General features: G+C 36.3%; 1 protein-coding gene across 2 annotated transcripts in view; it reads right to left on the bottom strand.

The window, feature by feature from the left end:
• The window catches only part of atrn (attractin), a 176170-nt gene that overhangs the window by 2501 nt on the left and 146269 nt on the right, over positions 1–27400 (bottom strand). Inside the window, exon 27 of one of the 2 annotated variants that reach the window (NM_001353962.1) lies at positions 6391–6498. In NM_001353962.1, the coding sequence (NP_001340891.1) occupies positions 6391–6498 (108 nt within the window). Of the gene's footprint in view, positions 1–6390; positions 6499–25709; positions 26160–27400 lie in introns of those variants that run through there. The other variant, XR_012388707.1, reaches the window with a different exon arrangement.

Raw genomic sequence — 27400 nt, 5'->3', positions numbered from 1 at the left:
AAGTACTAAATACTCCATTCGATACCACATTTATCAACATGGCAAAATCATTGTATTGCCATTTCTGATTATGTTCTTTGTCTCTCCAGCATAATTTTGTTTGTTTGTTTTGATATGGCATGTTTAAATAAATATGAAACTAAAATACCCAGCAGGTGTATCTTTGGTAGGTTTAGATAAGTAGAATAATTCATTCATATTTATTAATTTAGCAAAAAGCTTTAATCCAAAGTGACTTGCAAATGAGGAGCACTTAATGCCATGAGGCCTGATTACAGTATTTTAGCATAAGTTTTTTCATTAATTCAAGGAAACAAAAACATTTTTTTTTAAATTAAAACAATTCAGTGTGTGTGCGTGTGTGTGTGTGTGTGTGTGTGTGTGTGTGTGTGTGTGTGTGTGTGTGTGTGTGTGTGTGTGTGACTGAATAATTTCACTTTCACTGAACAAAACTATTTATTTTCTTTAAAAAAATTCTGCATTTACTGTGAAAGAGAAAACTGATTGGCTATTCAGTTTAGCAAATAGTTGCATTAAATACAACAAAGACATTAAATAGACTGAATAATGTGCAGGTTAGTGTATACTCTATGCGCTTTTTTCGTTTCTGTCAGCTTTGGGTTTAATTAAAGAATTAATAAACTATTACGGTTTAGAACAGGGATGCTCAAACTCAGGTTGGTGTCCTGCATATTTTAGTTCCAACCCCAATTAAACACACCTGAACCAAATAATCAAGCTCTGGGTATACAAAAACTTCCAGGCCGGTATGTTAAGGAAGTTGGAGCTAAACTATGTAAGACACCACCCCTCCAGGACCGAGTTTGGACACCCCTGGTTTAGAAGAATGGTTTGTGACTAATAAGAGGGATAAAGTACATCCAGGTGGTTGTTTTCACAGAATAAAGCCCTTTAGTCTTTTTAAACAGTCAATAAGCCTGTTGGGGGGTTATTCTGTGACATTCTCTTGAATGTACTTTATCCCAATCTCGATGCACCTTAAGTTAACAAGAGCTAACAACAGATTACTGTATTGTCATTAACTACCATCAACAAACATGAGTAAATAACTAATTATACAGTAAAGTAAAAATTATTAGCCCCCTTGAATTATTAGCCCCCGTTAATTTTTTTTTCCCTATTTCTTTATACCGGAAAGAATATTTTTTTTAACAAATTTCTAATCATAATAGTTTTATTAACTCATTTCTAATAACTGATTTATTATATATTTGCCATGATGACAGTAAATAATATTTTACTAGCTCTTTTTCAAGATACTTCTATACAGCTTAAAGTGAGATTTAACGGCTTAAATAGGTTAATTAGGCAAGGTATTGTATAACGATGGTTTGTTCTGTAGACTATAGAAAAAAAAGCTTTAAAGGGGCTTATACTTTTGATCTTAAAATGGTTTTTAAAAAAATAAAAAACTTCTTTTATTCCAACCGCAATAAAACAAATAAGACTTTCTCCAAAAGTAAAACTATATTCAGACATGGTGAAAATTTCCTTGCTCTGTTAAACAATTTGGGAAACATTTAAAAAAGAAAAAAAAAATTAAAAGGGGGGGCTAATAAGTCTGACTTCAACTGTATGTATTGTTCTTTTTCACGTTTGTAAATAGAAGAACAAACATTAACTATGTGTACCGCATCGTTAAATGTCACCATTGCAATTTTTGTGGTGGATTTAAGCACTTTTAACCCAAATGCACATGACGCATAGACAAAAATTAGTCATCACTAGATCTTTGTTGGTGGTTTTGCGCATCAAGAAACCAAAGGACATTTTGTAGGACAAACAAACAATTATACACTTTCTTAAAACGCCAAAGTTGACAACAAAGCTGTATTTCAAAATTCTGTAGTTAAAAAAACAAAGTTAAAAAAGTTGCGTCTTTTTAAAGTATTCTATATTGTATGTTAATGCATGTGAAAAGCAGAGCTGACCTTCTGTTCTAGAACACACGCACAAATCATATTCCAGCTTTGACCCATTTCACACTCTCTGCCCTTAGTCTTAAGACTTACATAAACACTCTTTTAAACACACACGCTTGTTCTTTCCTGCTTAACTGCTGAGTTTCCCCAGTGTGTGCTGTATGAGTGTGTATGCTTGGTATTAGTGCATATGCATCAAAAAGACTGTTCAATGACTGAGTGTTTGTGTGCTTACTGCGGCTCTCGTTCTCCCCTCTGTAGAGCACACTTGCATATTCATTCCTCCTTCTCTCCATATATTCTTCTCTTTAAACCACTTCTTATCCTACCGAGGCCAGTTCACCCCCTCAACTCCTCTATATCGCACGCTCCTCCTCGCACTTTCCCACTGTCAATTCCGAGCAAGCGGTATTTATCTTTCACGCCATACACACCTACTCCCTCCAGCACACGGACAAAAAAAAAGAAAGAAGAGAAGAAACTCCAAATAAAATTCAATTACAGCCTTTGAGAGCTGCAGCATGAGTATGGAGGGGTGTATTGCTGTACGTATATGTATACGCGTCCATTACGTTTCGGCTCAGGCGATTATCTGAGGCAAGCAGACTGAGCAAAGCAGAAGACAGGTTGTATTTAATTAACTCTTATAATTAAAAAAAGGAAAACGAGAGAGAGAGAGAGAGAGAGAGCAAAAGTATAGGAGCGTGTCCGAGGCCATAAGCCGCAGGATTGAATGTTCTGATGTCCAAGCTTCTGTGCACGGCGCACTTTGTTTAGTCGTGTTTACTTTACTTTGGCACCCTCTGGGCTCTCATATGAGATTTGAGAGAAATAACTGCATTTATAGCTACTGTGATCAAGGACGGCTGGATTGTAATTACTTTTAAGCCATGATGGTGAGCGTAGGACATTGATGGAGCAGGATGGAGAACCGAGGAATGGAGCAAATCTAAATTGGATCTTCACTCTAGGGCTGTCATTACATTATTAGGACAGCAGCACAACAAAAACGGTAATTACAAAACAGCGATTCTTGAAATCAAATACAGTGGTAATACTGTGTAATGCTGTTATTAGTTTGAGGGGTTGGAAGGTCTTGGAGCTGAAGTAAACTGAATTAAACAACAAAGATTCATCAAAATTAGATACTGGAAGCATGATGGTTTAATGTTGCTGGGAACCACCACAGAGAATCTAAAACTGAGAAGTAAGCTGCCTGTTTAGACAGTATCTGAGGCGCATTCCTGAAAATCTGTACTGTGGAATAATATATTCTGGTGTCTGCTATCATTGCATTTATCTTTCATGGAGGAATTCATTGTGGAGAGCTATAAAATTTTTCATCCAAGATTGTAGATGGAGTTGAGGGGAATATATTTTATTTACAACTTCCAAATCAATACAATTCTTAAATGTACATGTATAGTGCCTGGTAAAAACATTGATTTTCCAATTAAATCACTATATTTTTCAGCGATCCCGGTATCAATTTTTTACTAATCAAGATCAATTTTTTGCTATATCTATTTTCAGGGACTACATGAAATATAGTCTGCATGAAAAACTGAATAGTCTGGCCTCTGTCTTAATATTTAAAAACAGTACCAAAAAAGTTCCCCATGGAAGAGTTCTTTTCTCCATCATTTTCAGCACATTGTTCTGCCATTGCTGAATTAAAGCTGCAGAAGCTTCGCTGTTGTGGGATGTGATGCAATAAAAGGCCTGTTTGCCATCAAATACCAGAAACAATCATATAATCTGACCACTAGTCTCATGGTTCGGTTCCACTACGATTAACATCATTGATTTGGATCAATTCGACATCACAATGCATTTCATCCTCAATATTAACTTTTATCTCCCATGTATACATTTGTGCTATTAAATACAAGAAGCCAGAAAAATGAACAGAATCTTTCATTTTGCCTACTCAAAAAAAACTGGCTTGTTGAAGACATCAAACATCAAAAAGCAATAATAACATGCTCAGAATAGTGTTCCTCTGCTCTGTGAGTGGGAGAGATGAAGCTTTTTACAGTGTGCCCTTAGAAGTGACATGGGGGATCTTGAATTCTACTGTATCTGCAGCGTCAGTGAACTCACAAGCAACAAAATGTGTGAATGACTTTAAAATAGTTTTTAAAATAGCATTTTAATTACTTGCAATTCCTTCATCAAAGTATGCCACTTGGTATGGTTTTCTGACATATTTTACCAACGGAAATGCATGCTCGAGTAGCATACTGTCAGAAAACCACCTTAACCAGTTATGGTCTGTTAATAAACCGATACTGAATGGACCTTAGTCTTCATCACAATGCACCAAAAAACAATTCATTTTGTCATCCCTACTGAACATTGCACTTGAATTTGTAAATACATCTCTGTTTCCTTTATGTAAATAAAAAAGATATAACATGACCATTAGCATGAGACCTAAACACACTGTGCCGAGTTTTTTTAAAAGAATTGCATACTTAGTTACACGTGGAGCAATTTCAAGCAATTACATTATAATAATAATAATAATAATAATAATTATTATTATTATTATTAGTAGTAGTAGTAGTAGTAGTAGTAGTAGTAGTAGTAGTAGTAGTATCGTTGTTGTTGTTGTAGACTCTGTCATATTTCTTGAAGTTGGTTTTGTAGCATAAACCCATAATCTACTTTGCTTTTATTAGTAACTCTTTTAGAGTCAAATTATTGTAGCTAGGTTTGGTGGTTTAGGTTTTATTGTGAATTTGTTATGGGCATAATAAATGCCCTTAAATAATGCAGCTTGTAGTTTACAGCAAGCATCAAATGTTCATTGAGATGTGTTTGAGATTGTGTTGTCTGTCATATCGTCTGTCTTTGAAGGGTTTGTTTTTTATAAGGCACAGCTTTCAAAAATGATGAGATGAAACACTGCTGGGTAGTTGCGCTGGTTTACCAACATTTGTTTGGGTCCATAATTTCTTAGCATTTTCATAACGGTTTTACAGTTTAAAACGATGAAACTGGTTTGTGGTGTTACCTGCTTTTGATGACAAGTCATCTGCGAAGTTTGCAGTGCACGTTGCTTTGTTTCGGATTAAAAAACTATGTAGCTCAAGACTACTGAAGTCTAGTGACGTTTCTTGTCAACAATGTTTGTGACTTTTTTCTTACTCCTTCAAGTGCAATTAACACTGTATGGCTGTATACTTGTATACTGCCTGCAGCATGCAGAAGGGCAGGCTACAAAATGCCTGCGCAGCGTTACACAATTATCTAACTGTCATTATCGTTTTTTCAGAAAATTATTTATCTCAGTAATTATCGAAATCAAATTATCATCCAGCCCTAATCAGAACCCATTTCACACGATATGATTTGAATCGCAGACAGCTCCAGATATTCAGCATGCCAAATATCTCACTGATGTGAGAGTTTTAACTGAAAATAACATTGGCGGTCACCTACAGCCAATGAGAGAGCAGCATCCACTAGCATCCACCACATGGTATCTGCAGGTCTGTGAGAGAAGGTAAAAGCCCTCATTTCCACTTTATTTGCACCCAAGAAATGGTGGAAAAACTAGTGTAAATTTGGCAGTAGCCCCCATGTCTGTTTGACATGTCATGGGAGCAATACCACAAGTGGGCTGAAAAAGAAAAAAGTTGAGGAGAAATTGTTAATTCCCTTCAAACCCAGGTGAGCAAATATGTACATTTTCTACCCCCATTAAGGGCTTCTTTCTCATTATGTAGTTAATAACAAAATATATCCTATGTGTTTCTGGTTGTGAGACGTAGTTTAGACAAAGTTGTTGGCGACTGCTCTGATTGTAAAGTCATACAGTATGAAACCCCTGTCACCGATCCATCTTGTAGTGTAAACAAAGCAGTGACAAAACGCTAGCCCAGCTAAACATGCAGTGTGAAAGCATCTGTGATGAGACTACTTTGAAAACCATGCAGTCTGAACTTAGCATTAGGATGAAAGCAGGCTATATTCCTACTGAATGTGCTTAATATTAATCATACAACAAACAGCGAGTGGACTGTTTGTTACAGTGCACAGACTAGGCTTAAGCACAATTTGTTTTTATTTTATTTTAAATAAATTTCTAAGACTTAATTTGTTTTTAGTTACCCATCTTGCTGTGGTTTTAAGCATTACGAAATTTTATGATCTCTGAAACTTATAGGTGTATTATTCTGTGTTTTTTCCCCCACCATACTCGAGCAGCCCTAGTGCTGAGAGAGCTTAGTGTCTATATAAAGTTCCAAATGGCATTCTATCAGGTTGCCATCTCAGAAAGCATTTGCTTATGTAAACAGCGTACAGTGATGCAGCTCACTGGGCTTTGGAACAGAGCCAGTGACTCAGCTTTCAGTTCATTCCCAACATTAACATATGCAGCAACTGCACCCCCTCTCAAAGCCAGCTCTGATGTCATCACACGAAAGGTCACGCTAACCTTCACGTTTCCACCAATCAGGTCCGGCGGCTCCTCGTCCGTCTCCAATGCCACGTTGATGGTGGCGAACGGTCGGCTTGCCATCTGCTGCATTTCTCGCAGGAGTTGCTGGGAAAGAGAAGAAGAAGATTATCCAACAGTGTTACATTCACACACACACACCACACACCACACACCACACACCACACACACACACACACACACACACACACACACACACACACACACACACACGGCTGTGTGTGCTGCTTAAATCCAGATCAATATAAAGGTGACGTTTGAAACAGCCTAACTTGAAAGAGATGCAGGCTGAATGCAAAAGAGAGAAGGCCAGATTGAAACAAGCTTGCGAGCGCATAAACACATAAAAGGACCATCTAAGAGAAGTCAAACAAGGGGAACTGTATATCTGCACAGCCTTTTAACTGTCAGAGACGGAGAGAAAGCGGAGCGGGAACAGATCAAACACTCGTTAAGCATAATTGATGCCGCTCTTTGCTTATAACGGATGGGGGGAAAGGATACAAACACATAAATGGGCACAAATCATCCAATAAAGGAGAAAAAATGAAAACATTATATGCAGGTATGGAGCATCTGATAAGTGTCTGTATTAAAATGTCAAGGGCTGTGCTTAAAGTGCTGTTTTATTCTGAAAGACATCTTTGAATGTCTGTCAACCAATGGGAGACTCAAACCTTCAGCCTTTTTTGTGAGTGCCACAGCTCCTGAATGAAATGGCAACATTTTCTACAAACCTGCCCAAGTGTTGTTGTTGTTGTTAAAACTATTAACTATTCGAATATTTTTCTTAATTGTAAAGGTTATTGTACACTGAATCCAACATTTTTCTCAGAAATTTTCACACGTTAAAAAAAAAAAAAAAAAAAAAAAATGGACCTCGCATTGTCCATCATATTGACACACTGCCTGCGAAACTTTTATTCGTCATAAATAAAAAACTTTATTTGGGTTAGATTTTTTAAAAATTTTCGCAGCCTAAAAAGCGATTTGAGAGGCATTTTGACAGTTCAGAGCCACCGTACAAGCAGAAGGCAAAATATTGTCACTTGAGCCACAGATAACTTTATGAAAAACACAGAGCATAATATAAGACAGAATGTCGCAGACAGTTAAGAACTCCATGCTGGATTCAGTGACTAGTGCACCTCTGCCCTGCTGCTGTTTGGTGTGTGAGTGTATCTTTCCATTCAATGTACAACCTTTAGACATCATAAAAGAAAGCTAGACGCCTCATGGTCTGCTTCAGTTACTCCCATGTCAACGTATATAAGAAATGTATCAAAATTCCACTAAATTCCTGAATTAAACTTTGCATTTGGGGATAATCCAGCCCATATCTTTGATAATGAGCTGAACTCTCGCTCTTCTCTATGTAGTATTGGATGAACACAATTTGTCGTAGATTCTTTTTTTTCTACTTTGGAAAAGAGAGGAGAACAAAGTATAACTGCTTGAACTGACTCTGAAATGTTTTACATTTTTTCAGAATGGATTAATTACAATCCATCAGACTCAGTGTGCAAGGTTTTTGAACATGCATTTTGCATATGAATGGGGGAAAAAACACATACGAAAATCTCGGACTTTAGTGTGCTAATACCTGAAATATGTTGAAATAAAATACAAAGTTAAACTATTTTTAAATATTTAAAAAAAAAATTAAAATGTAGATTGCCAAAGCAGCTTAAAATAGATGTTCTAGTAAATTTAAATTGTGTCAGTCTAGTTGAAGTTCAGTTCAGTTCAGTTCAGTTTAGTTCAATGAGGTTTGATTTTTGCTGCTGAAAGTCCAAACACTGAAGACCAAATCCATCAATGAGCAGCTCTACAAGTCCCAAAATCAAGCAAACCACTGGCTTGATTTTCACCAATTAATGCAAGTGACAGAAAAGAGAGAAAAAAAAATTGAGAGAAATCAGGCTCAGTTGGGTACGACCATTTCTCCACCAAACTTTCTGTGTAGAGCTGCTGTTTAGGCACCGGAGGCTGAAGTATTATGATGTATTGAACAGTGCTGCACAATGAATAGCAACAACTCAAATAAAAAAATAGTAAATTTGGATCCAGCAACTAACAGACTGAACAGAAATAACATAAAAGGGTCACTAAATCAAATAATTCATCCAACGATTCAAAATGTAAACAGCCTTTTTGTGAAATAAGACAAATAAGATGACGATTCTTCTATCAATCCACCAATGTAAAAAAGGAATTAATAATAATAATAATAAAATTACCATAATAATAATAATAATACTAATAATAATAATAATAGTAAATACTAATAAATAAATAATAAATCCCTCTCAGCAGTCCACCATTAGAGTTTTACCTACCAAAATCATGTCGGTGACTAATAAAGGCATTATAATATAGGCATTATAAATGTAGGCATTATATATGTTGAGTTTTAGGATACACAAATGAACACTGTAGTCTCCATAGACTGTCCTCTTCTAAGCCACTTTTGACATTTTCAGTTTTTCCTCAGCGATAAGGTCAGCCCTGTTTTGCATCTGCTGCTATGACGATGCATAGGTTTTTTTTAGGTTGTTGCTATATTAGATATGGTTGTGGCTGTAAATTAACAAAAATGCTTTATATAATTTATTAAAATTTCCATTAATTGTATTTTATTAACGTCTACCTCCACCCCAACCCTAAACTCAATCGTCACAGTGATGTAAAAACAGTAGTTGTACCGAGTATTATTTGTGTCATCTATTAAATTATCCAATACATTTTATTTTTTAATCTCTACTCCTACCCTAACTCTAAACCCAACCATCACATTACTGCAAAAATATAAATTTTTGTTAAACAGTGACATCAAAAAAATGTGCATAACACATTTTCGGCCAGTAGTGTAACCTATCTAGACTTTACCATGTTTGTAGCTCTGCGAGAAACAATCTTATTTAAATTTGAAGAAACAGTGACCAAAACGGCACAATTTGGATCAAAACACGTGAAAAGGGTAGTTTCAAGAGTCATAAACAATAATTTGTGTGATATTTAGAGCCGAAACTTCACATACACACTCTGGACATCAGAGACCTATTTTACATCTTGTAAAAATGGCATAAAAGGTCCCCTTTATTAATAATGATGATGGTAATTTAAATCAGTACATGTGTCTGTGTGTGAGAGAGAAAGATGATGGATAGAGAGAGGGATACGAGCAAAACAAGCTTCTTCAACAGCACTCGACTCAATTAGAAATCTCCACCGCCTGACTGCCATCTCTCTCCACAGGAGCCACAAGTCATTTAATCTATGTGTGTGTGTTTTGTGTATCTGTCCATCCATGTTCGACTGTGCAGCCCAACACACAACAGAAAATCTTATAAAGAGGAGAGCGAAAGGGAGAGCGGGAGAGAGAGAACGCAAACGCTCCGGGGAGCAGAGCAACTGTCACACACGCGGTCCCACTGCAGCACATCAAAGTGCATATTTACTGATGTGTGCTTTAAACTACCGTCAGGAATATAAGGCATATCCAAAGAGACAGAGCAGAGGGGTAAAGATGGATGTGCCGAGCGGAGAAAAGAGAGAGATCTTTCAATCAACCTTCAGGAGAGCAGCAGTGCTGAATCAGATGCTGAGGTGCAGCCATGCTGAATACTGATCTGAGATGAAACACCAGCACACACTGATATCAATGCTCAGTGTCTTTCTTACAGCTTGCCTGCATGGGTGGCTTAAGAGAGGTTTGAGCCACTTGACAGCTGGTCAAACTACAAGATGGGATGAAAAAAAAAAACTTTAAAAAAATTGTTACGGTAAAAAAGGCAGCTGTAGTTGGCAGTATTTTAACATTAAAACTATGACACAAAGCACAAAATATATTTTTTAATTATGTAAATCACTGTATTTCATTAAAATGTAGTGTAATGTAGAAGTACTAACATCTACACATCATATACTTTGTTACACTGATTATTAAACAACATCATGGTAAACAGAAATACAATTAAAGTAATTTAATAAACCTTTTTATCAACTTTTTATCAACAAACTGTAATACCTGCAACTGATGGGAAAAAGAACTATAGTAATTTCATAAAAAGCATAAAAAGTGAAGTGTCATGCAGGGAACTGTGGGGAAATTAATTTACAGCTATTTAACTTGCTGTTAACTGTAGCATTTTTACAGTATTTCAACTGTAAACCTTTGCTATTTTATTAAGTTTATTATTAAATTACTCAAAAATGGAAATTTACTGGTGATGTATTCACCTTTAAATGCAGCTAAACCTGGTGCAATTTATATTTTTGTACAAGCTTGTAAGTGATTTTTTTCCCTGATCAGAAGAAGAAAATTTCTCAACCAAGTGGCTCATATTGTGAAGTATATGTGAATTTGTGAAGTACGTGTGGATAAACGAGTCAATTTATATTAAGTTGAGCAATCAAGAAAACAAACTCGCTGAACATCGAGCACTGTACTATGTGTCATGCATGACAAAGTGGCATGACTTGATGGTTTACATTGGACAAAGCTTTATAATTCACACATGTGGTGACCATGAGTGCTGGTTTCCAGGTGCTAAAAAACCTGTATATTTTGTGTAGCTAAACATGCTATGAGGGAGAAGCCCTGAAAGAAATTCTTTCGTCCATGTTTTGTCCAGACCAGATCAAAATTGTGCCGTTTATTAAGTTTATTTGTATAGTGCTTTACAATAATTATTGTTTCAAAGCAACTTTACAAAAGGTTGACTGCATTGCAATCAAATATAAGTTATTATTTACAGACATAGTTTAACAATTTTAAAGCATATAGGTGACATCTATGGGTACATGTTGAATGAAATGTATTGGTGTAATAAATGTGTGTTGTCCTTGAAGGTTGGCATCATCTCTTCATAGGTGTGATTTTTGAAGTCTGTGCTACATAAACGCATCACTGATCCCAAACAATTTTTACATAAACTTACTCATATTTGTTGTGATCTTTGAACCATGTATGCTTGCCCTTAAGGCATTCAAGATGTAGAACACTTTCTTTCGGCAAAAAAAAAGAAAAAAAAAAAAAGATTTTAAACTGAAGCCATCGTCTTCGAGGAAAAAAAAAAAAGCATGTCAGCCTTCACTCAAAGACACACGCACAAGCACACACAGTTAAAATCACCTTTTACCTGTTCTGAACGCACTTATGACCATTTGATTAAACAAAGATTAAACGCAATAATGTTCTTGCACTTCAGTGTTTCACTATATCAACATGAGCCACAATTAATTTTACTTTTGACTTGCAATTCAACGGCTAACAGTAAATGTTCATTTTTGGGTAAAGTCTCTCTCTAAACCAGCAAAGCTCAGCAGTGTTTTCAGCATTGCTGTCTGGTTTTGTTTCATCACTCGGATTTGTTCTACACACCACTGTTTAGGTTGTGTACAGGCAGGCAGGAAAAATCAATGATTTTGGTGTATCAGACTCAAATCTCTTTGTAGTGTGGTTTGTAAAGATTACAAACAGATCTAAACAAGGGCTGCAACAACTAATCAATAAAATCTATAATGAAATTCATTGAAAACAAATCAGATTATCACACCGGTACACAGTGCACATAAAATGGCAGTCACATCACTTTACACTTCTGAATAATGTATTTCTATAGACAAAACACATCTGAAGCATAACAGAAGATAACTGAGAGCATGACCCTAGTTTCCCTAAATATAAAAATGCTTTATATGAATTCCTACAAGCTGTATGACTATAGTTAAACAACTCTGGGCTGATTAAAGAACTTAATGCAGGTTTTTTACATTATAAAGCTTAAATTTTAAGACAGGTCTGCACAATATCGAAATAATCTAAAGTTAAGTCTAAGTTTCTGTGATAAATATTTCAATATGAATACAGTTTCACAAGCAGTGGCAGATTTAAGCATGGGCAATATAGGCGATCACCCAGGGTATAATGTAATGTAATCTGCATTTATATAGCGCATTTTATCATGTAGCCATACACCCAAAGCGCTTCACAGTCATGAGGGGGTCTGTCCACACCACCACCAGTGTGCAGCTTCCACTTGGATGATGGGATGGCAGCCATAAGACAACGGTGCCTGCACTCACCACACACCAGCTATTGGTGGAGTGAAGAGACAGTGATACAGCCAATTCAATGGATGGGGAGGCCATGATCGTAAGGGCCGACTGAGAGACTTTGGCCAGGACACCGGAGTTACACCACTACTCTTTACAAGAAGTGCAATGGGATTTTTAATGACCACAAAGAGTCAGGACTTTGGTTTAACGTCTCACCCGAAAGACGGTGTAGCGTCCCCATCACTATTCTGGGTCATTAGGACACAGGCCGCTGGTTGAGTACCCCCTACTGGCCTCACTAACACTACTTCCAACAGCAACCTACTTTTCCCATGTGGTCTCCCATCAAGGTACTGACCAGGCTCAGCCCTGCTTAGCTTCAGTGAGTAACCGGTCTTGGGCAGCAGGGTGATGCGGCTGTGGCAAGGGTAGGTGGGAACATCCTCCAGGAAAAATCATATGGCTTTAGTAAAAGCTTGGAGATAATATATTCTATATGTGCAACCAAAACAATGCTGGCAAAAAACAAGTTGACGCATGCTTGCTGAAAACCATTCCAGCTTGCTGCTCCTGGTGTGAAATGTTTGCATGCCTGCCGATAAAATACCATTGTGGTAAGTAAAATTATCTTATTTTTGCTTTGAAATGTAGGCATTAGGACTACAAAAAAGACAAAAAACTTTATGCAACTCAGTTGCATAAATCGTTTAAATGATTACATGCAACTAATCTATGGTACACCTCCAAACATCATTATTTTTTTGTGCTCAATTTTTATTTTTTAACTCTTGAAATGGTTAGTCGCAGACTTACAAACACAGGCAAATGATAAACTTTCACTCTATTATGGTTAAACTTAGCAGCAACAAATAATGTGTTCTGTGGCTCATGGTCAACTATAATTCAGACTCAATATTGCATATCTTAGTATGTGAATATTGATGCACACATTGTGATATTGATGCTAAAGCAATATATTGTGCAGCACTAATTTATAATTATATATTTATCCATAAATGCAGAGCATCAACTGTTTGTTCTGAGCGACTTAATTAGTACACACTTCACAAAGCATCTGTCAAACAAATAAAAAAAAATATCTATTAAGCTGAATTAAGATGGAAAATAAAATAAAGATGCAGACACCTGTGACCTAGCCTAAATCTGCACTATATCAATGTGTCGTTTAAAACTTCAGACGTTTTTGTTATCTGATGTCCCTCAGACATCAAATAAAATGAATGTTCACAACAGCGTCTGAACAAACTGATCCGATTTGGCCACTTTTTACAAGTCAGTCTTGAAGATTGGAGTTGGAATTGGAAACACTGTGCACGATCTTATAGATTGATGGTTAACTGTCAAGTGGGTAAAAAAAAAAACATGCAAAAAAAAAAATCTTTTAAGGAGGCTCCAAGACTGGACGGGAAAACAATAGAGTTATATTCACCTCAGATATGTAACTGTACCAAAAAAAAAAAAAAAAAAAAACACTTGAGGAAGTTTAAGAGAAAAACGCTACAACAAGCAGAAGAAAACACGACAGAGAACAGGAGGAAGCCGACCAGCCATGCAGAGATAAACCTGGGCCACTGTGAGAGATTAATGCAGGAATATAATCCCCCAAATGAGCCGTAATCCAACTGCCTAATTATTCCCACAAGCCCCTGAGACCACAGATCAGTGGAATTAATATCAGTGCCTTGCAGCAGGCAGAAAGAGAGAATGCAGAGAGCGCAAAGAGACATGTGTCTCACATGCCAAATCATTCAGACACTCAATTCGTGAGTTCTGTTTTTCAATAATTCACAACAAGCATTGAGCAACAAGCAAAGAGGAGGGTTTGATCTGAAATGCTGCGCTTCACAGACACATTTTCAGTAAAGACAGAAATAGCAAAGCGTCTGTGTACTGTATGATTCACAGCTACAGAATGAGTTGCTTCTCTTTTTGTACAAAATAAATGAATAAATAAACAATCTACAGTCTGTCCATGTAATGCTTAACTTTTGACCCATGAAACTCTCTCACAATAATGAATAGACTATGATTTTATATAAATTGGAGAATATGACAAAAGAGATGTTACAAAATGTTACAGACGCTGCAGAAAAACTTAATTTCACTTCCATGATCTTTCTGTGATTTTTCTTTGATTTTTCCAGCCCCTAAAAAATCACCATTTTAAATTTCTCAGATATTCCAGACGTTTTGTGACCCTTGCGAAGCCTGATTTGTGTACAGTACATGATCCCATCAACTAAATACATTCGCTAACAATTTATTTAGCTCTCTTTAGGCGAGAAAAAAAAAATCTGATTATTTCTTCTAAGATGAGAGTTCTGAATGCCATTTCACACTGACAGTGCAAGACTGGGTCAACTTTGCATTTCCAAAAATAAATTAATATACAAAAATCACTTGCGATACATGAGTCACACTGCAGAATGTGCACTTTCAGGTGCATACAAGATGGAGTATAAGATGGGGTTTCATATTAACGAAGTAAATGTTTTCAAAATTTAAGAAACAAAAAAAAAAGAGAAAAAAAATTCCTGAATGTAAATTAGGCAGGTTTCCATCGAGTTAGGGCCTACTGTACTACTATTGGTAAACCAGTAAACAAGTAACCAACAGTAAACAACTCAAGCATAATAAGACTGATTAATCGCTTGGATGTAATGTTCATTGCGTCAGAGTTTATTTGGCAAATGAGATTCCACTTTCCATTATATTTAAATTAGTCAAAAACAAATTTTTTGCAAGAGTAAAATCTTTTTTTTGTTTTAATTCAAAATTTGTAGACTACACACACCGGCCACTTTATTAGGCACACCTGTCCAACTGCCCGGCAATTCTCTAAACAGCCAATCACATGGCAGCAACTCAATGCATTTAGACACATAGAAATGGTCAAGACGATCTGTTGCAGTTCAAACCCAGCATCAGAATGAGGATAAAAGGTGATTTAAGTGACTTTGAATGTGGCATGATTGTTGGTGCCAGACTGGTTGGTCTGAGTAATTCAGAATCTGCTGATCTACTGGGATTTTTACGCACAACCATTTCTAGGATATTACAGAGAATGGTCAAAAAAAAGGAAAATATTCAGTGAGCCTCGGTTCTGTGGGTGCAAATGCCATGTTGATGTCAGAGGTCTGAGAAGAACGGCCAGACTGGTTTGAGCTGATAGAAAGGCAACAGTAACTCTAATAACCACTTGTTATGACCAAAGCATGCAGAAGAGCATCTCTGAGCGCACATGTCAAACCTTGAGGCGGATGGGCTACAGCAGCAGAAGACCACACTGGGTGCCACTCCTGTCAGCTACGAACAGGAATCTGAGGCTACAATTTGCAACAGGCTCACTAAAATTGGACAATAGAAGATTGGAAAAATGTAGCCTGGTCTTTTTGCTGTGATGTTCAGATGGTAAAGTCAGAATTTGGCGTCAACAACATGAAAGCTCGAATCCATCATGCCTTGATTCAACTGTTTAGGCTGGTGGTGGTGGTGGTGTAATGGTGTGGGGGATATTTACTTGGTACACTTAACTTATTCATACCAATTGTGCATATGTAAACACCACAACCAACCCGAGTATTACTGCTGACCATGTCCATTCCTTTACAACCACAGTGTATCCATCTTCCAAAGGCTACTTCCAGCAAGATAACGCACCATGTCATAAAGCATCTCAGACTGGTTTCTTGAACATGACAATACATTCACTGTACTCAAATCTCAAACCAGATCTCAATCCAGTCGAGCACCTTTGGGATGTGGTGGAATAGAAGATTCACATCATGGATGTGCAGCCGACAAATCTGCAGCAACTGCATAATGCTTTCATGTCATTATGGACCAAAATCTCTGAGCAATATTCCCAGTACCTTGTTAAATCTATGCCACAAAGATTGAGGCAGTTCTCAATGCGAAAGGGTGTCCAACCTGGTACTAGTAAAATGCTCTTAATAAAGTGGTCGGTGAGAGTAAATCTTCTGCATAGTCTTGCGTGTAAGTGTCATGTAGCATATGAAAAGCTACAAATCTTTTACACATCATTTTACCCTAGCAATGAGAACATTGATTATGTTGACAGCGTGGTTTTAATCCAAACCCACTGTAGATCTACGATGAAACAAACTATTTTTTAGAGACAAAAAGACAATATATTACAGAAGTCACTTTCAAAACAGTTGACAGTTGCTCAAAGTAGCAAATTTACCAATCACCAATATTAGTAGAATCAAAAATACCAAGTCAGACAGACTCAGAGCTGTTTGTGCAAAACAGGTGTGCGAAACCTCCTCCAATAAAAACAAGAGCACCCTCAGCTGAAGCTTTAAAAATAGGATACTGGTGAAACAGAACTGGCAAACTCAAGTGTGCATTTGTGTTTTTGCTCTGGAGAGCATCAAAGGTTTCCATTTACCATTTGTTTTGAAGAGTTTAAGAAAGTCAATATCCATTCGCTGTTCAAAACACCAGAACTCAGAGTTCGGCATACTCGAGAATCCATAATTATACCAAACAATACTAATAACAGACTTACAACCTCCTGAAGAATGACAGCTTTTTAATCATTTTAAAAGGAAGCAAACATTCAATAAAAACAATAAAAATGTGCAGTATGTTCAGCGCAAACATTCAAATGACCAGAGCTATTTAATCTGTATTTGTATCAAAAGAAGATTATGGCTGTATCAATGTTCCCAAACAAAACATTATTATTTTTATAAATATATATTTTGCACATACTATCTTTAAGATAAATATACTTGCAGTAGCTGTATTGAAACACACCTTATCTCCACAGCACATAAAATAATGTGACTTTTAAGAATAATTTTATTTATCAAAATATATTTTATCTGCATAATAAATTGCACAGATTCCACCCTATACTGCCCACATGGAAAAAGTATGACAAGGTAAATAAAGACAGAACTGCAAACTTGTGTGCAAAGCTGACACTGTTTATCAGAGCACTTTATCTTTCTGGGCTTTTTAAAGAAGAGTTACATATGGGAATGCCTCTAATTAAATTTTCCTTCTGCCCGAAAGTAATACCATCCTTTCTTTTAAACTGTAATGGCCCTCAGCAACAGAATGATTTCTTATTCTTACTTAAAAGACAATTAAAACAACAAAAATGTTTAGCATTTAACACCTTTTACATGACAGAAATAGAAAACGAAAGCAGAATCCGGGGCAAGTTAGGAGATTTAGAAATCCTGGCTGAATGTATTTTTAAGTTACAAAAAGAGGACATGTCTGGGAAAAGAGGATGTATTGTCCCCCTAAATAATGAGCTGGATCAGTCTACTACCAAAGTTAGATCTCCAGCTCGTCTCTGTGGGTCAGTAGCAGCAGAGAGCATCTGAGTCTGTGGAGTTTCTCACTCACTTAGAACCGGGCCGCAGAGGTAAAGTCTTATTTGTGGGAAGCGCTGGTGTTGAATTGGGTATCACACTGGATGAACCACGATATGCCATGACCGAATTGTAATGCAAACGTGCGAGCCTCATTTAAAACGATGTGCGCTACATCGCCATTCAGTGCCTTGCATTGCTTAGCAGCGTATACAAAACAATGTAACTTAAAGATCGCTTGACGTGAAGTAAAATAAACCTGTAGAGATGTGCAGTTGTTATTAGCGTCAGCGTGTGCTACCATCACAATACATTTCCAACATAATACACCATAACTTAGTGTGAAGACCATGTTAAATCTTAAAGGGACTTTGCTAGCAAGCAGTGTTGTGATTATGTGGGCTTTGCACACTGGCTCTGGACACTGCTGAATAGAATAGCTGTAACAGTTTAGAGCAAATCGGACTGCTTATATCAGAGATTTTTAATGCACGGCGATAAAGTTTTTAGGACTGATATCGGACCTATTTCCGATATCCATATTGGATCAGGACATCCCTAGTTCATAAAATAGATTGTTTTAAACTATATTAGATTTTTCTTTTACACAAAAGAAACAAGTATGCTGGAACATTGACAACTATAGCATTTGCTTTTCCTACTATCTAACTTTCTAACATTCTTCAAAATATCTTCTTTTGTGAAATAAATTAATTAATTAAAAAAAAAATGGTTTGTCAAGGTTGAATGAATGATGACAGAATTTAATTGTTTGTATTCTCTTTAAGCCATAAGTCCTTAAGTACTGTTTGTGCTGTCATTGTTTAATATCAACATCACTGGTTGTCACTAGCTTAAATGAAGAAAAAATATATGAACCACAATTAGAAAACAAGAAATCAAACCCTCTTTGGATTTGAGTGTATTTAGTTTAGAGCTGTTTTGTCAAATACTTCTGGCTACACTTGCTCTCTGCATTGCCAATATTAAAGTCTCAGCTTTCGTAGCTAATGAGCGATAACCCTAGCTATTAACAGCCTGACTCTGGTGGCCGATTAGCAGCCAACATAATGAAAGTATGACCAAATACATTGAGAAAGGACTGTTCAGTTCTACTCGTGGAAAGGAAATTCTCTAACATCTGGTCTGGAGTTTATAACATTTGTAAATCCTTAAAATAGTCTGGCACCTTTTCTTCAGTTCATTTATTAAAGTTTTGCTGATTTGCTTGGTCTAAATGTAGGTGGTGCAGGTGTACAACTCAACGTAAGGTGTCAAATTTAGTATTGCTGAAAAATATCTTTATTATTATTTGCAAATATTATTAGTATCCATGACACTACATTACCCACAACACATTGCTAATAAAAATTGTGAATAAAAAAAACAACCAAGATAGGCTAGGTGGTTAAAAAGACAAAAACATTGCAAATTCAAAAGACTGATTGCTAAGTGGAGATGATCAAGTAAAGAGGTTTGAATAATTTGAACTTAATATCTACTCAGACAAAGTGAACATTTAATCGAATGTTATCTGCATTTCAGTTCATCTGTAATATTTACATATTTTTTTATAAAGACATGTTTGGACAAACTTTTAAAAGCATCATAAAGCAAAGATCTGTCTGCATGAAAGACCCATGAGAAAGGTAGATTAATGGGTTACTCATTTATTCATTCATTCAGTCATTCATTTTCTGCTTAGTTCCTTTATTAATCTGGGGTCATTAATGTGTTACTTTATTTCCCAAATAAATGTTATATAAAAAGATATCTGGATGATGCTATTGGCATCAAGACCATAAACACAGTTGATACACAGGTATGATGTAGTATTTGTCCTAAAGTGTTGTACTTTTCTTTTACACACTCAAAAGTGTGTACTTTCTTAGAGTATACTATAAGGTGGTACATTGGGATGCAGCATGGGGTTCAGCTCCAAACCAAATCAAACCAACCTGTACAAGCTGTTCAAGCTCTTTAGGATTACTAGAAAGTTCTATGAAGGAGTTAAACTCTCCAGGAAAGAGAACATTGTGGCCCGAAGTTTGGAAGCCCTGCTTTGAGAAAACGGTCTTGCTTGTTGTTTGAAAATGATTACATTTTTGTTGGACTGTTTTTAGTCCACGGGACTAAAACTGTACTGTCTGTGTACCCTAAGCTAGGGATTTCCTTAATGGTCTTGTATATGCATAGAATTTGGGATGGCCTAAAGAACTGAAATAACACTTTGAAGCTTTTTCAAAAGAGTTTGTTTAGAGGTTGTACATTGAGAATGTGTTTTAAAGATTCACACCTTAAAGGGTAAACTACTTTTTAAAATGCCTTTCTTCTTTCAAAAGGTTGAAATTGGGAGTAAATTCTGAGTGAAGGTATACTTAATTATAAATGTCCAAGCATCTGGCCAAAATCTTACTAAAGGTAAAAGTAAAGTAAAAAAGAACAGCTTTAAACTGGACTTAAAAAGATAACTAATTGAAAAGGACCACATCATTTATTCTTCCAATTGTGATTTTAAATTCTGTCAAGCAAAAAAAGATATTTTGAAAAATGCTGGTTGAAGACACCCATCGACTTCCGTGCAAAACAAAATCTATGGAAGTCAACAAAAGCCAGCTATCAGCACTTTTTATATATCATATTATCTTTTGTGTTCAACAGAAGAAACAAACTCCAAGAGGCTTTAAGAATCGACCGTTAAGTAAAAAATTTGATGAATGATGAAGAATTTCATTTTTGTGTGAACTGTATGTACAAAACTAACAAAAGAGAAGAGTTCTAGTTTCATCTTCTAATGGAAAGAGGAAATAAATAGCATGATAAATGATGATTACTAAGTTTATAATGGCTATTGAATACATCTACACCATTATAAAACTTTACTAAACCGAGTTTACGATGTTTAATTAATTATCATCTGGGAAATTTGTATAATTTTGTAACCATTAAAATAATCTAACTAATTTTATTTGCACTTCATAAATGTTAATTTATAAGAAATAAATTAGAAGTAATCTTTCTTTTACTTGAAAATGGACAAACACAAATAAATTCAGTTTAATATACTTAACAAAAAAGACAAATATTTGCGTACGCTTTTTTTTCTTTAAACTGGCAATATTTTTTTAAGTGTAGGAATAAACAACCGATGTGTGTGTGAAGTCCAACAAGTGTGACGACAAGACAAATAAGAGATAAGCAATGCGAGTGTACCTTATTTTTATTTTGCTTCACAGATTTCATTTGTTCATAACGTGGAATGCACAAAATGAAGACAAAGGGTGACAAAATTGCCTCAAACAACAGCTCCGTCCGTCTCAGAGCACTGTGAAAGAAGGGATTTGCTGCCCGCCATTGATAAGTATTTACTATTCCTGAAACAGGTCAACAGTTCTATAAAAGTCTGGCAAGATAAACCTCTGCTCATTTAATGCATCAATTCGAACCGAAATGGCGCTTAAGGGATATGGGAGCGATAAGATAAGGGAATATGGGAAAGCCTTGCATGAACTGTAATGACTACAATGTTCTTGTTAGCTATGGCATTTCTGCGGGCTGGCAGAGGCAGGCATGCCCACGTTACTTGTCATCCTAAATCAGTCTGAAACTGCAGCCGCTTCTTGATTGCCATAAGTGGATAAAGAAAGCTTGTGCCAACGAGTCCCACTGGTATTTGCTGAACTGCTCTGCCGTAATAACCCGCTGCCTTCACGGTGGCACAGGGATCAGTAAAGACTGGATCTATTACAGAGAAATATTTGGATGCCCGAGCGACACCATTTTTAGGTCTCAAACTCTCTGCTGCAACAGATTGTTAAGATTAGTTCACTAGGACCATATGCTGAAATCAGTGTTTTTAGTGTCAAGTCATCTATTACACATAGTGGATGTTTCACTGATGTGTGTGTGTGTGTCTATTTTTTACTTGACTATATAACTGCTAGAGATTGTGTGTGGGTAAAAAAAACAAGAGAGTGCATAACTTCAGAGAGATTCTGACCTCTAATCAAGAGCCATATGAACTTGGCTACAACAACAGTCTAAATGCACAAACACCTCCAGGAGGGGGCGAAAACCTCTACACCCGCAGTCCTTCATCAAGTGGAAGGGGGGGAGGCTGATGTAAGCTTTTACTCTCAATCCTCTAAAGGAAAGCAGAGACTAAAGGAATGAAAGCTGGAGAAAGAAAAATTGAGAGAGAGGTGAAGACGGACTCTGTGCTGACAGAGTGAAAATGTGGCAAAAAGAAAGGATAAAGTTGTTCTTTGTTCAGCGCTGACCAGCTCCTCCGTTGCAATATCATCATCATCAACTGAGACCATTACACCAAGAAGAAAAGGAGTTTTAAAAAGTAAAGCAGAATTTAGATTTTTAATTGAAACGTAGAGCAGGTTTTGTTCTGGATTTGGCAAACAAGTGACGATAGAATATTTGGGCAGTTGAAGAACAACTGGTACAGTACACTGACTACAATGTAAAAAATGGTTGTGATTTCAACGGTAAAAAAACTGTAAAAATGCTACAGTACAAATCCGTAACTTGGTTAACGGTATGTTCCCTAATATGTACGGCGAATACCCATAAATTGACTTTCCCAGAATTCCCTGCATGGTACATAACCTTTTATGTATTTGGTTGACATTATTATGGATCTTTTTAGTTGTTTCCCCATTAGTTATGTACATTAGAGATTTATGTTACATCTAATGTTTATAAACAATGTTTATTTTATGACTTTAATTTTATGAGTGTTACCATACTGGTGTTTAGTAGCTGTGTGGATGACACTGAGCACCTTCTATATGCTGATACTCTTTTCTGCTTGTGGGAGAAGTTGATTGTGATGAGCATTGGCTCATTATGTAACTTTCTCATCACCACCTGCATGTGGGTGTGCTAACATGTCTAACTGTGTAGCAAAAGATGTGCAGATGTTGATCATTCAAAATACAGACATATTACCGCTATAAATTAATAAAATACGGTAATTAACCGCAAAAATGAAAAATTACTTTTACGGTTTTACCGTATTTTTAACGGTAATGTACTGGCAACCACAGCTGCCGTTTTTTTACCGTAAATTTTACGGATTTATTTTTTACATTGTAGACCAAGGTGAGAACTATTGGGGAGCTAAGAGGAGCTCAGCTACCCCATAAAACATGGGGACCAAATAATGAACTTAAAAAAAATATTAACAATGTGTTAATTTGACATTTGCTTTAAGTTTTGTGTAATGGCATCATGGAGGATTATATTGTGTAAAACTGAAAAAATATCATTTATTCATGAATGACAGTGATTTAGCCCCAATTCACTGCACATGCTATTCTTTTCATGAGCATCAAGATGTGGGGACAATGCAGTACACTCACATTAATTTAACTAAAGGGGTTTATTTTAACGATCTAAGCGCAAAGTCTAAAGCATTAAGGGCGTGTCCGAATCCCCTTTTGCTATTTTAAGGATGAAAAAACATAGTCTGCCCCTTAAGCAATGGTCTAACAGATTTGTGCTTATTCTCAATTATGGGTATGTTGAGCATAACGTGCCTTAAACCAATCAGAGTCTCATTTCCCATTCCCTCAAAGAGTTAGTTGTGTCGTGACATTGTCCATTTGCTTTTTACATGGACTTTGTAAGTAGAAAAAATGAATGCTTCACTAGTGAGAAAAAAAAAAGTTTAACAGACCATCTGCAGTGCGAGGATATAGAACAAGCCTCCTTCATTCGCCTTCTTAACATTACTTGTATTCTCTAAGTTACTCCTTTATTTTAATAGAGTAAAGAAATGGTGGAAATTCATTCCACTAAAGACATCCATTAGCCTACATATTTAATTTTGTTTAAACTCAAAAATTTATTTCAAAACCATTTCTAAATTCAGTTTAATTTCTAGCAATTAAATGAACAATAAAATAATAACTAAGTGTGGTCAAAAAATAATTATATCAGCTTTTTTTCAGTTGCCTCAAAATAGCAAAGCACTTAATACACCTACTTTACACTATTTATTCTTTTTAAGACTATTTTGCTATCTAAACAACGTGGTGCAAAACATTAACAACAAATCATTAAAAATAGCAACAACTCATTGAAAATAGCAACAAATCACACCCTCCACCGGTGTATGATAGGGCCCAAAGACTGACTGCCAAATGTATCTTCATATGCGCAATAGTGTGACGTTGTGTTTCATTTCATTTGCTACATAGATAGGCCTGTGCAGTAGGCTAATACAATGTTCTTTTTTTAAACCATAATATTGCTGTAAATGTTTTGGACAATTTAAGCTGAAAGCATCTGTCATTAGGCTACAGGGTAGACCTGACAAACACTTTTAAGGGTTTTCTTTCACTTTAATAAAGGATTTACTTGCACTTTATGTAATGGCACTTTTACTTGAAAATTTTACTGGACATTTCAAAGTAAGACATTTTATTTCTGTCACTGCATGTAGGGAGTGCTAATTTTACTTTACATCTACACATTTACACCTTCACCTTCACACCTTCAAATTGCATTATGGGACCTTAATCTATGCTCTGAATACTTTTGATGCAAAAAAAAAAAAAAAAAAAACTCCATTAGATTGGTCAATTAAGACTGCTTTTATATTTAAGGATTTATTTCATTGAGTTTATAGAAACAATATAACTGCATTGTAAGAATTTTTATTTCTTTACTTTTAAACAGCAAGCATGTCAAGCAATCAAGCATCTACAGTTATTTGTTGATTTGCAAGTAAATAAAGGTTAAAAGTAAACTGGCCAATATTTGGTCAATATTGTTTATCTACAGTACACTCAGCTAATAATATGACATTCTAGACTGTTTTGATGGTGTAGTTCATTTAATTTACATGCTCTATTAAATACAGTGCTGCATTTTCCCCTCTTTCTTTGGTTGTCTTTTACAAGACATTTATTAATGACCAGAGGACACATGTTTACATTACTCTGAATAAACCACCAATATGAATTAAAAAATTCACTCTGCAGGCTTATCAGGCCCGGATAGGCTGATCGGGAGAACCGGGAGAATTGCTGGTGGGCCGGTCGTTTTTTTTGGCTGCGTCCCTAGCTGCTTGCACTCTCAGCAGTTGCACTTTTTTCTAGTTATTTGTTTATTTGACTATAACCTCATTCTTTTTATTCATTATTTTGCAGCAGCTCCACCCCTTTTATTTATTTTCTCACAGCCCCGTGAGCAAAATGCAGCCCGCAGGTTAATGATAATTCCACCCCAAACAGCGCCTCAGTGAATATGAATTAATATTAATGAATATTACACCTGCTAAACTAAAATCAGATGATTCACTACATTAATAAATCTGACATAACTTGATCAGAAATCTAAAAAGGGGAGAAAAAGAGTAGGGTGAAAAAAAAAAAGAGTAGTTATTAATAGCAGCAGATAACAGTGCAATGTTTAATAGTACCATCGTGGTCTAGTGGTTAGCACGTTACGTTACGACGCTGCCAATCCGAGTTCAAACCTTACCAGAGTATAATTTTTTTTTTCATTTTTTTTTTTCAAGACATAAAATACTGTTTGGGTTACTTATGTAGGGGTACATATTTTTTTGTGTGTGTGATGACCGTTTCAAAGGACTGGATATCTATAAAGAATTAATGTTCTCATATTTATGAAAAACATTTGAAGTTCTAAAGCAGCTGTGTCCTTGAAAAAAACATGTTAGTGTCATTTGAAACTGAATTGGAAATGACGTTGTTTTAATATAGTCAGTAGTCGACTGAGGTGGGCCGGTCTAAGGTTTGAAACTCCAGAGCTAAAAAGGAGTCACACACCGGCCCTGGCGCTTATTGTGGCTTCAACTGACACACATACATAAAGGATTGTGGAAATATAAAATTTCTATAATCTAATTTCAAATGATCAATAATCAACATATAACTGAAAAGTTATATTCTTTGTTTTTTAATTATATCATTTCATTAACAGCCCAGCCATGAGAGACATTAAACTTTTGTCTTTCTGATTACTGCCCCAGCCAAAACGATGCAAATGCTACGGGCAAGGTCTCAACGACTCTTTTGTCTTCGGGTGATGCTTTCAGGCCAAAGAACCCCTTTTGCTGAATAACTTGTGAGGTCAGTAGCTGGGCAGGTTTCTAATACCTATTTTCCGGTTATCATGCTGACTCCAATACTTAATTTGCATGCCTTTTTTAACCATCTCCCATAACACAATATAGACAGGAAATTTTTGTCTCGAATCAAGGTTTCTTTTACAGTCACAATAACGAAAGTGCTTACTCACAGAATCAGACACTGCTGCTTTTTTATGCTACAAATTTATATCCCTTTATGAATTATGATATATCTAGGTTTATTCACAGAAAAGCAGAAAAACTGGATCTTGAACGGTGAGCTTCAACTTGCCATCCATCACAATTCTGCCAATTTCTGCAGGTACAAAAGCTCACTATTTGTCAAGCATAGAAAAGTTGCTTTCAAACCAAGAAGTGTTTAATCAATGCAGAAAATTTGCATAACCGACTTGAACCCACTCCAAAATCAGCATGTGAAAATCGTTGGCCTAAAGGAAATTCCTGATTGTGTGGATTCTGACTGAAATTACTCAACAATGTCTGTGAAAATTTGATGAAAAATGGTTCATCATTGTGATGACAACTTTAATCTTGTGGAGCCCACATGGACTCAGGCCAATGAATTTCTGATTATTTGTACTTCAAATACAGACATTTCTTGTTCTCCAGTGCAGACAATCAAAATGAGGTCTGAGTGGATACAGTCTATACTGCTGTACTATAAAAGGTCCATTATTGACAAAGCACAGCAAAAATGGCACTAAGCCAGCACATGGTTGAGTATGATACAGTTCAACATGTAAAAGGTAAATGGAAAAATACATAGTGCCATTTTAAAGGAACACTTTACTTTTTTAAACATTTAGGGCCGTCACAGTGGCACAGTGGATAGCATGATCGCCCCACAGAAGAAAGTCACTGGTTCGAGCCCCAGCTGGGTCAGATGGCATTTCTGTGTGGAGTTTGTTCTCCCCGTGTTCGTTCACCTGGGTCTGCTCTGCTGTCCCCCACAGTCCAAATACATGCGCTATAGGTGAATTGAATAAGCTAAATTGGCTGTGGTGTATGTGTGAATGCGGGAGTGTCTGAGTGTTTTCCAGTGTTGGGTTGCGGCTAGAAGAGCATTCGCTGTGTAAAAAAATCTTTTGCTGGATAAGTTGGCAGTTCATTCCGCTGTGGCGACCCCGGATTAATAAAGGGACTAAATCGGAAAGAAAATGAATGAAAAAATAATCCATTTAGCCAAACTCAAGGTCTGATGGGAGCAATTTTAGCTTAGCATAGATCATTGAATTGGATTAGACCAGGGGTGGGCAAACTCGGTCCAGGAGGGCCGGTGTCCTGCACAGTTTAGCTCCAACTCTAATCAAACACACCTGCTTATAGATTTCTAGTGATTTTGGAAACACTGATTACCATGTTCAGGTGTGTTTGATTAGTGTTGGAGCAAAACTGTGCAGGACACCGGCCCTCCAGG

The sequence above is a fragment of the Danio rerio genome, chromosome 13, assembly GCF_049306965.1.
Source record: "Danio rerio strain Tuebingen ecotype United States chromosome 13, GRCz12tu, whole genome shotgun sequence".
In the NCBI taxonomy this organism is placed as follows: Eukaryota; Metazoa; Chordata; class Actinopteri; order Cypriniformes; family Danionidae; genus Danio; species Danio rerio.
This window is presented reverse-complemented; position numbering and strand designations above follow the sequence as displayed.